Genomic DNA, 14,068 nt, shown 5'->3' on the forward strand with positions numbered 1-14,068 from the left:
CTGGGGATTTGTGACTTCTTTTCTTTTCTTTTCTTTTTTCTTGTCAGTCTGTATAGAGACATATCAATTTTAGTGAGCTTTTGACTAACAAACTACAGTAACCAGGCTTTGGAGTTGTTTTCATTGATTTTTCTCTTTGTTTTTTTGTTTATTATTTTCTTTCTTCTATTTATTCATTTCTATTTATTTATTCATTTCTATTTATTACTTTCTTTCTTCTGATTACTTTAGATTTAATCACTCTTGTCTATTATAAACAATATCTTTTTTGTCTTTTATAAATTTCTTTGTAAGCACTGGTTTAGCGGTATCCCACCATTCGATATTCTGTGTTCTCATTTACATTCAGTTCAAATTTTAAAAATTTTTGATGTTTATTTATTTTTGAGAGAGGGACAGAGACAGAGGCAGAGGACACGCGGGGGAGGGTCAGAGAGAGAGGGAGACACAAAATTCAAAGCAGGCTCCAGGCTCTGAGCTGTCAGCACAGAGCCCGACGTGGGGCTCGAACTCACTAACGGCAAGGTCATAACTGAGCCAAAGTTGAATGCTTCACCAACTGGGCCACCCAGGTGCCCACGGATTTTTAATTCCATTTGTGTTCAGAGAACATACTGTATATAATTCCAGTCATCTTAAACTTACTGAGACTTGTTTATGTCCCAGAATATAGTTGTTCTTGGTAAATGCTCAGTGTGCACTAGAAAAGAATATGTCCTCTGCTGTTGTCAGGTAGTTTCCTATGCCAGTTGGTTCAAGCTTATTGATAGTGTTGTTCAAGTCTTCCATATGTCTGTCTACTTATTCTATCAACTGTTGAGAAAGTGGTATTGATATATAATTATGGATTTCTTTGTCTTTTCAGGTTTATCAATTTTGCTTCATGTGTTGTGAATCTCTGTTATTAAGTGCATAAATATTTAGGATTATTATGTCTTCTTAATGAAATGAATTTTGAAATGGCTGTCTTAATCTTCATTAATATTCTTTGCCGTGAACCATACTTTGATATTAATAAAGGTAGTCCAGTTTTCTTTTGGCTGGTGTTAGGATGGTATATCTTTTTCCATTCTTTTACTTTTTACCCTATTTGTGTCTTTATATTTTTCAAGTATATTTCTTATAGGCAGCATGTAGCTGGGTTTTGTTTTTTTTTTAAATCCAATCTGACAATCCCTTCCTTTTAATTAGGGGTCTTTAAACCATCTTCATTTAATGTGTTTTGTGCCATTTGGGGGCCTAAATCTATCACCTTGCCATTTGTTTTCTGTAATTCCCATCTGTTCTTTGTTTCTTGTTCCTTTTTTTTTCTTTTGCCTTCTTTTGGATTGAATTTATAATGATTAAACTCTGACTATAATTTCCTCTTCTTTTTCTAGTTTCTTAAGATCGAAGCTAAGGTTGTTATTTTGAGAAACCTCTGTTCTATCATCAATATTTAATGCACTGAATTTCTTCCTTTAGCTGCGTTCTTCCAAATTTTTATATGTTCTCATTTCCATTCCGTTCAAAATACTTTCTCATTTCCCTTTTGATTTCTTCTTTTCCGACAAGTCATTTAGAAGTAGAAGTGTGTTTTTTAGTTATCTTATTAGCTACCTGTCTTAGGGTTTTTTTGTGGTTGATTTAGAGTTTATAGTATCCATTTTTGACTTACCACCTTCAAGTAATATTATACCACTTTGTGTATGTTATAAACATGTGTAGAAGTAAACCAAACCATACATTGTTATTATTTGTTCTTTAAACAATTATCTCTTAAAGAGACTTAAACTTTTTTTCAATATTAACTTATATTTGCTATTATTGCCATATTTATATTTGCCATTTTCAGTGTTTTTCATTCCTTTTATGGATCTAAACTTCTATCTTTTTTCTGCTCAAAGGACTTCCTTTATTCTTTCTTTAATTTTTTTTTTTTTTGATGTTTTATTTGTTTTTGAGAGAGTGCGAGCAGGGGAGGGGCAGAGAGGGAGGAGAACAGAGGATCTGAAGCAGGCTCTGAGCCGACAGCAGTGAGCCTGATGCAGGGCTTGAACTCATGAACTGTGAGATCACGATCTGAGCTAAAGTCAGATGCTCAACCGACTGAGCCACCCAGGCGCCCCTCCTTTACTATTTCTTACACAGGTCTGAAGCGCCTGGGTGGTTCAGTTGGTTGAGCATCTGACTTTGGCTCAGGTCATGATCTCATGGCTCGTTAGCTCAAGCCCCGCGTTGGGCTCTGTGCTGGCAGCTCAGAGCCTGGAGCCTGCTTCGGATTCTGTGTCTCCCTCTCTCTCTGCCCCTAACCCACTTGCATTCTGTCTCTGTCTCTCTCAAAAATAAATAAACATTAAAAAAAAAAACAAAACAAAACCTATTTTTTACACAGGTCTGCTGGTGACTGATTGCTTCAGCTTTTGTGTATGAGAATGTTTTTATTTTGCCTTCAGTTTTGGAAGATATTTTCACTGGGTAGTGAATTTTAGGTTCAAAGGTTTGTTTGTTTTCAGTGCTGTAAAGATGTTTCTCCTCCAGTCTTCTTGCTTCCATTGTTTCCAACAAGAAATCTGTATTATTCTAATCTTTTTTTCTCCTGTATGTAATATATGGTTTTGTTGTTGTTGTTGTTTGGTCTCTTCTAAGATTTTCTCTCTACCATTATTGTTAAGCAATTTGATGGTGAAACACCTTAGTGTAGTTTTCTTCGTGTTTCTTGTGCTTGGTTTTGTTGAACTTCTTGCATCTGTGGATTTGTAGTGTTCTTTATATTTGGAAAAGTATCAGCTATTGTTTCCTCAAATATTTCCTTCTTTGCCTCTACTTGACACACTCAATATTTCCTCTAGTTTCTTGACCCTATTGAATGTAGTTATAATAACTGTTCTAATGTCCTTCTCTATTAATTCTGTTACCTGTATCATTTGGGGTCTTTTCCAATTGATTGATTTTTATTCTCATTATAGGTCACCTTTTCCTGCTTCTTTGTATGCCTGGTATTTTTTTTATTACATTCTTGACATTTTGAATTTGACTTTCTTGAGTGCTGGATATTTTTGTATCCCTATAAATATTTTTGAGCTGTATTCTGTGTTATAGTTAAATTATTTAGAAATAGTTATTTTCCTTTTGAAACTTGCTTGTAAGCCTTGCCAGGTGATCAGAGCTGCATTTTGTCTAGAGCTAATGTTTCTTCACTATTAAGGGACTAACCTTCTAAGTATTCTACCTGATGTTCTATTAAATGTAAGAATTGTCTACTGTCACCAGCTTGTGGGAACACAAACTGTTGCTGGTGCCATGTGATCACCTCTCTAATCTCCTGGGGTTGTTTTTCTTCAGCCTCGGGTAGTTTTTCTTACATGTGTGCACTGGTCAGTATTTAGCTGAAGACTCAAGGGGGACCCTTTATGCATCTTCAGAGTTCTCTCTCGTGCTCTCTTTCTGTGAAGCTCTTCTCCTCTGCAGTATTCTGCCTGACAGACTACACACCTTGACCTCCCTGGACTCACAGCTCCATCTCAACTCAGGAAGATAGTTAGGCTCTTCCCAGGTCCCTCCTCCTGTGCTACTGCTGGCAAGCTTTCTAGCAGTTAGCTAAGATATTGTAGGGCTTACCTTGTTTCCTCTCCCTCGGGGATCACTGTGCTACATTGCTGATGCCCAGTGTCTGAAAACCATTGTTTCATACACTCCATCTGGAATTTTACTCATTCTAGGCAAGAGGGTAAAATCTGGTCTTTGTTACTCCATCTTTGCTGAAAGAGAAAGTTTTACAACTAATTTTAGTTTTGAGGGCTAGAACAAACATGGAGTGAAATGAATACAGTCTAACTGAGCAGAAAGTCTTCATTTATCCTGTAGCATAAACCGAGATAAAAGGAAATGTATCACTTTTATTTTGGTGGAAAGCAACCTATTTTTTTTTTTATTGTCCTTCCATTTTCTGGATATTGTTTCTGCAGAGGAAAAAAAAAATCCAACCAACTTTATTATGACATTACACAACCCAGAATAAATTACATCTAATTCCTACTGACAGCTTTGTGGGAGCCACTAGGAAAAGAGAACTGAAATGAGTGTTATTCAGTAAGTCAAATTAGCATTCCTGAAATAGGATGACTGCTGGCTTATATAATGCTATCAATAATAATGAGATTTAACTTGAAGACTTCAGTCATGTGATTCTTAAGTCACAAACCTGAAGGGCCTTTGCGGATATATTTTAGAATGATACAGTCACGTGTTTTGTAAATGGGCTAATAGCAAAAACCCTTCTAAACCCAACCTCACTATTCCCCTTGATTGCCTCATACAGGCCATTAGCCCCAAGAATAGCACTGGGAGAGGTGTCCACCCAGGGTCAGAGTACTCAGTGCGTCCTGGCTTCTATCCTCCTTGGTCCCTCAGGATCTTAGCAGGAGGTTAGTTTGGGTATTTCCTAAATATCAAGAGGCATATAGGCTTGCTCCATATTAAATAGGTCAAAAGTCAATGCAAGTTTGTAGACATTAGGACCCTTAGAGCTTGTTTTTTGCTGTACAGACATTGGAGAGGAAGTAGTTAGACTAGTTTATTTTTTCCCAGTCAGAATGTTTACATGAGCCAATCCTGCTAATGGCCAGAGAGCATAGCCTTATCTGTCTCTGACGTTTGTAATCCCACAAGTTTTTTATAAGGGTTGGTGGTTGGAGGAGGCAGAGAGAAAATGTCATTTTCTGATATTTTGAGTTTTTGTCCAATTATATCATCTGGTACATATCATACCACATTCCTAAACACAATATTTATGCTAGAGATGGAGTATTACATGGCTGCAACATGAGCCATGTGCTTAGGGGTGAACATCAGTGGAAGTCAAATTAGCAAATTGTGTATCTCAACAAAATGCTCAAAGCAGAACTGCAACCAGATTGAGCCTTGGGAACAAAAGCATAGAGAGAAATGTAATTTGTCACTTCACTAAGTTTGTGTGTGTGTGTGTGTGTGTGTGTGTGTGTGTGTGTGTGTGGATGAATCACATGAGCCTTGTGGCCCGTGGCCATGAGTAGTAAACAGGTCATTATCCTGTATCCCAGCAGTCCTCCCACTAGTTCTTTCATTTTGTTCATGGCACAGCTCTCCTCCCATTTGCCCACACTTTGAAACCTCACCTTCGGGGCGCCTGGGTGGCTCAGTCGGTTGAACATCTGACTTCGGCTCAGCTCATGATCTCACAGTTTGAGCCCCGCGTCAGGCTCTGTGCTGACAGCTCAGGTCCTGGAGCCTGCTTCGGATTCTGTCTCCCTCTCTCTCTGCCCCTCCCCCGCTCGTGCTCTTTCTCTCTCTCTCTCTGTCAAAAATAAATAAACATTAAAAAAATATATTAAAAAAAGAAACCTCACCTTCTGCTCTGACCTTTTCCTCGCTCCAAAGAGCAGACCTGTCCTCAGACCCTCTCAGGTTGTGTCTGCAGGCAGCCACCCTTCTCCCTCCTGGAAGCCACGCCTGGTCTTACCTGGACCATCGAGGCAGCCTCCACCTGGCCTCCATGGTCCATCTTCTTCCTCATCCTAGTCTGCAGATTGCTGCCACGGTGACTTTTCTGGACACAGCTCCACTCATGGTGAATGGGGCTTCCCTCTTCAAAGTTATATTGGATTTGGAAACAAATCCAAATCCCTTGATGTGGCCCCCCAAGGCATCATGGGTGGACGATGAGGGGCCTCACCTCTGCTTTTCTAAACATGTTTCTCATGACCCCCCCCTCCTGAGAACCTCACGCTTCAGCATCAACTGAATCCCTAACACCTCCTCACCCTTGGCACACTCCAAGCTGTGGGCTGTGCTTCCTGGAGTGTGCCCCGGAATTCGTTTGCTAGGACTGCTGTGAGGGCACCACAGAATAGGCAGCTGAAACATGGAAACTTCTTATCCCACAGTCTGGAAGCCAGAAGTCCGAGGTCGGGGGCAGCAGGGTTGTTCCTTCTGAGGGCTGTGAGGGAGAATCTGCTCTATCCTGACCCCCTAGCTTCGGGAGGTTGATTGGCAGTCTTTGGCTTTCTTTGGCTTGTGTCCAAATCTTCCCCTTTTTATAAGAGCATCAGTCATACTGGTAGGGGCCCACCCTACCACAGAAGGACCTCAGCTTAACTCAATTACGTCTGCATTGACCCCTCTTCCAAATAAATTCCCATTCTGAAGCAGTGTGGGTAGGGACCATGAGGGGGCACAATTCAACCCATGACACTGTACTTCTCTGTTGAATTTGGAGTAGAGAGGGTTGGAAGGAACAGAGTGAAGTGATATGATGCATATTTAGTACAGTAAAGATCTGAGCAATGCTGTAATAAGGAACCTAGCATCTCCAAACTTACTGTACCAGTGCTCCCTCCCCCATTTAAACCCACCAAACTAGAGTCCTGTGGGACACACTTTGGGAAACACTGTCTTCTGTCCCTAACTTGTGGATTTACAAGGCAGCCTTATATTCCAGAGGGCTGAAACATGGCTGAGAAACCAAAGCTGGGAGAGGGGAGCTGCTCCTGGAGGCCCTTGGGCCAGACACCATGTGGCTTCCTAGGAAAGGCACAGCAGAGGGGCTCAGGGTGGGCCAGAGAGGCAGCAGAAGGGCGAGGCTCCCTAGATGCCTGCAGTTTGAGCACCTCGCCCTCTGTCGGAGCAGGGACCCCGCTGCTCGCCTGCATGTGACCTGTGCTGTCCAAACCTCTGGGCCAAGTCACTCTTGCTGTGTCCCACCTTGCAAATCACAGCCCGGCTACTTTGGGGCTTAATTTTTTTTTCCATCACTGAAGCATTTCAACCAATTCCCAGCGATATTTTCTTAACGACTCTGGGCAAATAGAGTCGCCATCCTACTCGGAGACTCCGTCTCAGAGATCCCGTGGAGGAAATTCTGTTTCAAGAAAGTGAGGATTTAATTAAATAAATACACATTTAATTTCCCATGTGTGGTCGCTTTCAAGAGACAATCAGTCATTTACTCTAAAGTGTGTGTTTCAGGCACTCATGGGGCACTTATTAACCTCCAAATGCCACCAGCTCAGCAGGGTCTGGCCTCAGAAAGATGTTTTCCTGTTAATGGATAACTCCGCAGCAGGGTCCCACCCTTTTGTGATGTCAAAGGGGTTCTGTGTGCTCTGCTTTCCTGTGCAGTAATGGAAGCGAATGGGGGTGGGGATGGAGACCGCTAATAACAAGGCCTCTGTGTTTCTCCACACAGCTGATACCTATGTGGTTGCCGATGATCCAGTCAAATACCAAGGTAAGTCATCCCTGGTGGACTGGAAGCCCAGTCCCCTCCAGAGAAGGGTCGTGACATTACCAGGGCTCACTGATGCTCCACTTACCATGGAGCAAGGTGAATTCACCCTGCTCTCGGCCGCCCAGTGCTGATAAAGTGGGAGACTGGGCCAGGTAAGGGCCGTGCAGGCCGAGGTGATAGCAGGGGCCACGCGCGTCCTGTTCGCTCTCTATGAGGATGTGGGTGGAGGGGGGATCCCAGAGTCCAGACGAGGCTCAGTTCCTGACCAGAACACAGGCCTACCCTACCTTTAGAGGACACACATGGGATCTGGGCCCACGCGTGTTCATTGCTATCTCCTGGCCACTAAAATGGACTTTTTGTGGGGCGCCTGGCTGACTCAGACAGACAATAGAACGTATGACCCTTGATCTCGGGGTTGTGACTTCAAGCCCCACGTGGGGTGTAGAGATTACTTAAATGAACTGTAAAAAATAAAATGGACTTATGGGGCACCTAGGTGGCTTAGTCAGTTAAGTGTCTGACTTTGGCTCAGGTCATCATCTCACAGTTTGTGAGTTTGAGCCCCATGTCAGCTGTGCTGACAGCTCAGAGTCTGAAGCCTGTTCGGATTCTGTGTCTCCCTCTCTCACTGCCCCTCCCCTGCTCGCTCATGCTCTCTCTCTCTCTCTTTCAAAAATAAACATTAAAAAGGTTGTGTTTTTTTTAAATAAAATGGGCTTTAAAACAAATGCTTATTTATTCTTGAGAGAGTGCAAGTTGGGGGGGGGGGGTACCGAGAGAGGAGGACAGAAGATGCGATGTGGGCTCTGCACTGACAGCGGAGAGCCCCATGCGAGACTTGAACTCACAAACTGTGAGATCATGACCAGAGTCGAAATCAGATGTTCAACCAGCCGAGCCACGCAAGTGCCCCTAAAATGGACTTTTTATGACAAGAAGAATTCTATTAAGGAAGGATAACATTGAATCAATGATGGACTTGAGCTAGAAGGGCAAGGATCTGGCCCCATCCCTTGTTTTACATATGAGGAAACATAGGACCAGAAAGAAGGGTAACTGGGGGCGGGGGGTGCAGTCAGGAAGGGAAAGACCCTGTCCCAGTGACTTTTCCGCTGCCAGACCCCGCCTCAAGTGACACACTGTCATCACTTGGGCGAAACCTACTCCATGACTAGTAAAGTTACTTGACATTATGATGGCAGAGCTTAGCCACCTGCTCCACCCAAACCTGGGCTCCGTCTACGGCGTGAGGATTACAGGGCAAGCAGGGGGCAGAAGATGGAAACCTTCTGCCTGAATTTCTTCTCAGAGTTGGGGAGGGATGTTGGCTGAGATAAGGGGGGCGTGACCTCAAGGTACCCAGACACGGAGAGAGAAATGCAGCCATCTGCAGTGACTGCAGGCGTGGTCTTGTTCGTGGTGTTGGTGCAGTTTGTGGCCACAGGTGGGGGCCCCGACACCGCCGAAGACCTATCTCCCACTAACTTTTACTATGAAAACAGTCACTTGTACTTCCTCCTTGAGGCATTGGATTGCCCCTGCCCCTGCTTTGTTGAACTCTGAGGAGGCCCAGAGAGCTTTGGACCTAGCTTCTCTGTGTGCGCTAACACGAAAACAGAGAGACTGTAACCATGATTAAAATGTAATGAGCACATATTACGCGCCAACTTCCGTTCTAAACCCTCCGTTAACTCATTTATCCTTAAAAAACAAACAAATAAACCCACGAGGTGTTACTCTCCCCAGTTTGTCCATGAGAAAATCCAAACGCAGCCCGGAAAACCTTGTTCCCAGGGTTGTCCACAAAGGAGCTAGGATTTGAACCCAGGGAGCTAGCTGCAGAGCCCAGGCCCTTCGCCGCTGTCCCAGGCCCTCGTGGTGAATAAGCGCCCAGGGGTCAAGAATACGTGTCAGCTGTCAGTGCCCGTTGCAATGGATGAGTCAAGCTGGGATTGGCATTACTGGGATGGATCTGGGCCAGAGTGACTTTAGAATCATGCTGCCTGCCCACATCCCCTGCCCCGCACGCTGCCAAATTGGAGAGCTGGCCTTCCTGTTCAGGCCAGACAGCGCTTGAACCGCGTAGGAGTTCTGCCTGCAGAAGATGCCCAAGCCGGCGCTCCCTGGGTTGACCGTGCCCACTTGGAGGAAAGAAACTAAACTTAGATGTCTTGCCCTTTCTTAACAGCACTTATCTGCCGGACTCCAGCTTCGCCTCCAGGCCATTCAGAACCACGTGAACCACCACAGCTTACGGACGCTGCCGGGCTCCGCCCAGAGCAGTGCCAGCCTGGTGGCCCTTCGCAAGTGGCTGCAGTGCACCCAGTTCAAAATGGCCCAGGTGGAGATCCAGTCCTCGGAAGCAGCCTCTCAATTTTATCCTCTATGAGTGGACTCCTCGGCTCTCAGTGTCAACACTCTGGTTTAGCAATAATGGGTTTCAAAACAAAACAATTTGATCCAAGCAGGTTGGGGAACATACTGGTACTGTCCATTCTCTTTCTAGTCTAGTAAAAGACGTGCAAAGGCCAGAGAGGGCCAACAATGAAGCTTTCTTGCTACACATATTTCTGATGACTCCTTGGGCTATCTGATTAAGTGTTTCCTTACATTATTTTTTAAAAAACCAAATCATTTTTCTTTAACTAACTTCTATTTTTTTTAAGAAAAAAAAAAATAGACTGGTGGGTACTCACAGAAAAGTTGTATAAGTCCCCCTGTTGCTATTTTTGATGATAGAGAATAAATAGGGTTTTTGAAACCTTTGTAGTGTTTTTTCTTAAAATCCACTCTTGGCAATGCAATAAAAAACCCGTCACCACAAGCCAGTGACACTTGACTGAAGCTTTTTGTCATTATCCTGGGAAAAGTGGCAGCTTGCAAGGACCATTACAAAGTGCACTTAGAAATTAGGTGGTTAACCTGTGCCAATTGTTTTTTTCTTTGTTTTATAATCTCATTTTCCAAAACTGTCCAGTAAGTTTTATTATTTTTAAAACTAATTTTTCAACTCATTCGTTCTAGGCTGTACTTTCTTGTAAGCTTTATGACAACCACTTAAGTTTTGTGAATAATAAATTTTATTCTTTTGTTAATACTTGTAATACAATTCAATTTAAAACTGTAGATCGCACACTGGACCAGACGACTCCCCACGCTGGCACAGAACACTGCACCTGAAGTTATGTTTCATAAAACAGAATTTTAATAGTGTAAGAACACCAAGATTTATCAGCACTCCTACTTAGCATTTGACTGTGCATTCACAAATGATCTTTCTCTTCTCTATCCCTGTAATGCACTGACGACAAGAAGACTTACTATACATTTAAGCTGTATATTGAAATGCTATTAAATGCATTTTTTATTATCTCTGTGAGCCTGGGGTTTTTTAAAATCAGTTTATACGTTTCTTGTAAACTTGGAAAACTCCTCTAACTTCCCTTAAAACTTAAGTACAACTGTTGAGAGGAAAGGCTTTCTTTCGGGTCATTTTGGTAAGAGAAATACACAATTTACTTGAAGTCTGTTCTCCAGGAAGGACCTGAGGGCACGAGGCCATTTTATTTATTTATTTATTTATTTATTTATTTATTTATTTTTTATGTTGGTTTTTAGGAGGCCTCTCTTTTCTGCTGGGAAGTCCGATCTCTTCATGCTTCTCAGGGGGAAACAAGTCCTCAAATGTTTAAGTGTTTCACGTGAGTTCTAGAAAGACAAGGTGGGAGAGCTTCGTCCCTATGAAAATTTGCAGGGAGCCACTCGGTTCCTAGATTAAGAACATAGCAATGATCATGCTTCATATTTTCCGAATGAGCTCTTCTGAAAGGCCATCCCCAGCTAGAAGGCTCCCCGTTGGGCTTGGTTATGCCTCTGTGAATGTTCTGTCTCGTATAGAAAGTTGTGCGTGTATTTCTCTCACTTGTAAACTGTGACAGCTTTGAGGTTATGTCCTGTCTCTATCCCCAGGGTCTGGCACGTAGTACGGGTTTAACTAATGTCTGTTGAACTGAATGGACTTGATTAAGCAACAGGTCTTTCTTGAGCCACCCAGTGGGCTCAGCAAGGGCTGAATTGTGACTTTGTTTTGAGCAGCGATTCCTGGAGCGGGTAACAGACACAGGCCGGAGCGGGAGGCCTTCGCTTTCCCCGTGAGGGGTTTAACTGACTTCCCCATCTCGGCTCAGCTGTAGCCCAACCCTTTGCTAGTCCTGAGCCCACCCTGCTGCAGACAGCCGGGATCTTAGCCGTCCCATCCTACCAGCAAAGTCCAGAGTCCTCCACAGGCTCTTCTCCAGCTCCAGCTCTTTCAGTGGGCTCAGTGTCCCTTTGTATTTGCATTTCCCCCCTCCCCTCCCTCCAAGGGCCGGAGATGGGCCCTCAATTCAGCCCTCTTGACTGGGCCCCCATCTAAAGCTTCCTACTGTCCAGACATGTTTCCTTTCCTCCAGGTCTGCCTCCTTGCCCCTGAGAACCGTGACCCACCTTCCTGCCAACCTGACCCAAATACTGTCCTTGATGGGACCCTGCCTACGCCACTGGTTTAGAGAGACCAGTAAGCCTCTTCTCTGACCTACACTGCCCTCACCCCCATTCCCCAGTGTCCTCATCTTCTTTTTATATCCTTATGTTAGCCACTCACCCCCCTTCACCCCCGGGGTGAGTCCGACTCAGATTCTTAGAAGAAAAAAGTGGAGAAAAGAGGGGACAGATGGGAGTTGAGCAGGACTGGCCCTAACAAGTAAGAGGAGAAGCCATTCACCTAGATCAGGGGTGGGCCCACTGCCTGTTTTTGTAAGGTTTTATCGGAACACAGTCACACCCACCGTGTACATCCTGTCTATGATGCTTTTGTGCTACAAGGGCAGAGTTGAAGAGGTAGGACAGAGACGTGCAGCCCTGAGAGCCTAAAACATTCACCATCTGGCCCTTTGCAGAGAAGTCTGCTGACCCCTGGCCTAGCTGAAGGCCACTGAGAGAAACTGTGTTGAACCTTTGCATGGATGTAGCTTCCTGCCACCTCAGGGCTTTTGAAATGTCATTACTAGTATTTCCTCATCTGTATGATGGGGGTAATGGCACATTCTAATTCATAGGGTTGTTGAGGTGATACAAGGACGCAAGCAAAGAGAGCAGTGCCTGGCACGTGGTAAGCACTCAATAAAAGTTATGAGTTATTCTTTTTGTCATGTTAAAGCCTAGGGAAGTAAAGCTGCTTGCCCAAGGTCACATGGCTAACAAGAGGCAAAGCTGGAACCTGACCACAGGCTGGCTAATGCCAAGGACTGGTCTCTCAATCACTGCCCATGTTGATTCCGGCTATACCACCCCCCCAGCCCCCAGTGACAGTCTGGCAGCCACAGAAGGCAGAGGGAGTCCAACACACTTTTCCTGATCCAGATTTGGCCAGTGTTAACTATTGGCTTGGAGAGGGTCAAGGCATACAAGCAGTGTTCCTTCCCCCATGGAATCCTACTGGCTTAGAGTGTGAACAGAACATTCTGAGATTCCCAAGGGTAGAATGAACCAAAATCTGCAAACGCATAGATCCCATGATTGTTTGCCATCGGCATGCCTCTTACTAGTTGGGTGACCTTGGACAAGATACTAAACCTCTGTGGACCTCTGTTTTTCCTTATCTATAAAATGGAGATATCTACCCATCTCCCAGGGGTGATGGAAAGCTCACATGGCACTTGGGAGATATGGACCGCCAGGAAGACTGGGGACGCCTTCGCCTTGTGAAGACCACTCAAGGGAACAGCTCCCAGCTGCAGAGTCACCTGGTTTTTCCTTCCGCTAGTCCCTCAGAAGCAAGACCTACAGGCCATGAGAGCCAAACGTGGTCATTAGCCAAGGGCGTCCAGTCTCCACCGTGTATCCTCCCTTTACAAGCGTATCATTCTGCCTCTCACTGGGTGTTTTCAGCAAATCTCTTCCCAGAGAGTCTCATCTGAAGTCAAGCGGTTGCAGCAACTGTGCCGTTTGCTGCGACAGGCCAGCTAAGATTGGATCGGATGGGAGAAGATGGGTTATCCACCAGGACTCTTCCCTGAGCTGGGGTCGAAGGGCCTCCGGTGATATTTGGACAATGCAGATTGTTTCATATACTTCTTTAATACAATTAACATGCAAATATGTATATCGGGCGGGTTGAGTGTTTTGACAGTAATGGGAGTGGTTGGAACTCAATGGAATAGTACCAGGCCATGTTTTTATGAGAGTTGATCCCTCTGGGGACTGAAATGTTATGCATGAAAGGTTGGCCAGTTCATTCCACCGGCAGGAGCAACAAGCAGTAAGCCTCTTGAATAGGATCCAAGAGAAACCACAAGAGCAATCATTTATTGGGGATGTACTAGGTACTGAACATGTTACACATATTACCTTCTCTCCTCTTAGTGCACCCCCCACGCTATTATTCCCATTTTGCAGATGAGGCAGCTGAGGACCAGAGATTATATAATTTATCCAAGGTCATGCAGCCAGCTGTAATAACGTTAGGACTGGATGGAGTCTGACTCCCAAGTCAGACTCAGTAAATGTTCATTTCTCTTACCTTTTTCTGCTCCTGGGCTTTTTTGATTAACATGTGCTAAGAGCATGGGATAGAGAAATCTAAGGGCTTCTTGGAGCAGCTCAATCTTGGTGTCTCTGTTTATTGATCATCCATCATAAATTTCCATCAAGCCAGTATCACATCTTCTGACAAGGGCATTTTCCCCTTTGCTTTGGGAATTCATTTATTTGGGGGAAAAATTATGCTCGCAAAATATATCATTTATAGTTTTCCACTTAATATAACAGTTTTATGGAAAA

General features: G+C 44.2%; 1 protein-coding gene across 10 annotated transcripts in view; it reads left to right on the plus strand.

Moving 5' to 3' along the window:
• UNC79 (unc-79 subunit of NALCN channel complex) overlaps positions 1-10,621 on the plus strand; it is a 262,094-nt gene extending 251,473 nt beyond the window's left edge. For all 10 annotated transcript variants that reach the window (XM_060620631.2, XM_060620624.1, XM_060620626.1 and 7 more), the window contains 2 exons: positions 7,205-7,246; positions 9,438-10,621. In XM_060620631.2, the coding sequence (XP_060476614.1) occupies positions 7,205-7,246; positions 9,438-9,638 (243 nt within the window). In that variant the 3' untranslated portion in view covers positions 9,639-10,621. The remainder of the gene's footprint in view (positions 1-7,204; positions 7,247-9,437) is intronic.
• Positions 10,622-14,068: the final 3,447 nt, after the last annotated feature.

The sequence above is a fragment of the Panthera onca genome, chromosome B3 (genome assembly GCF_046562875.1).
Source record: "Panthera onca isolate mPanOnc1 chromosome B3, mPanOnc1 haplotype 2, whole genome shotgun sequence".
Classification (NCBI taxonomy): domain Eukaryota; kingdom Metazoa; phylum Chordata; class Mammalia; order Carnivora; family Felidae; genus Panthera; species Panthera onca.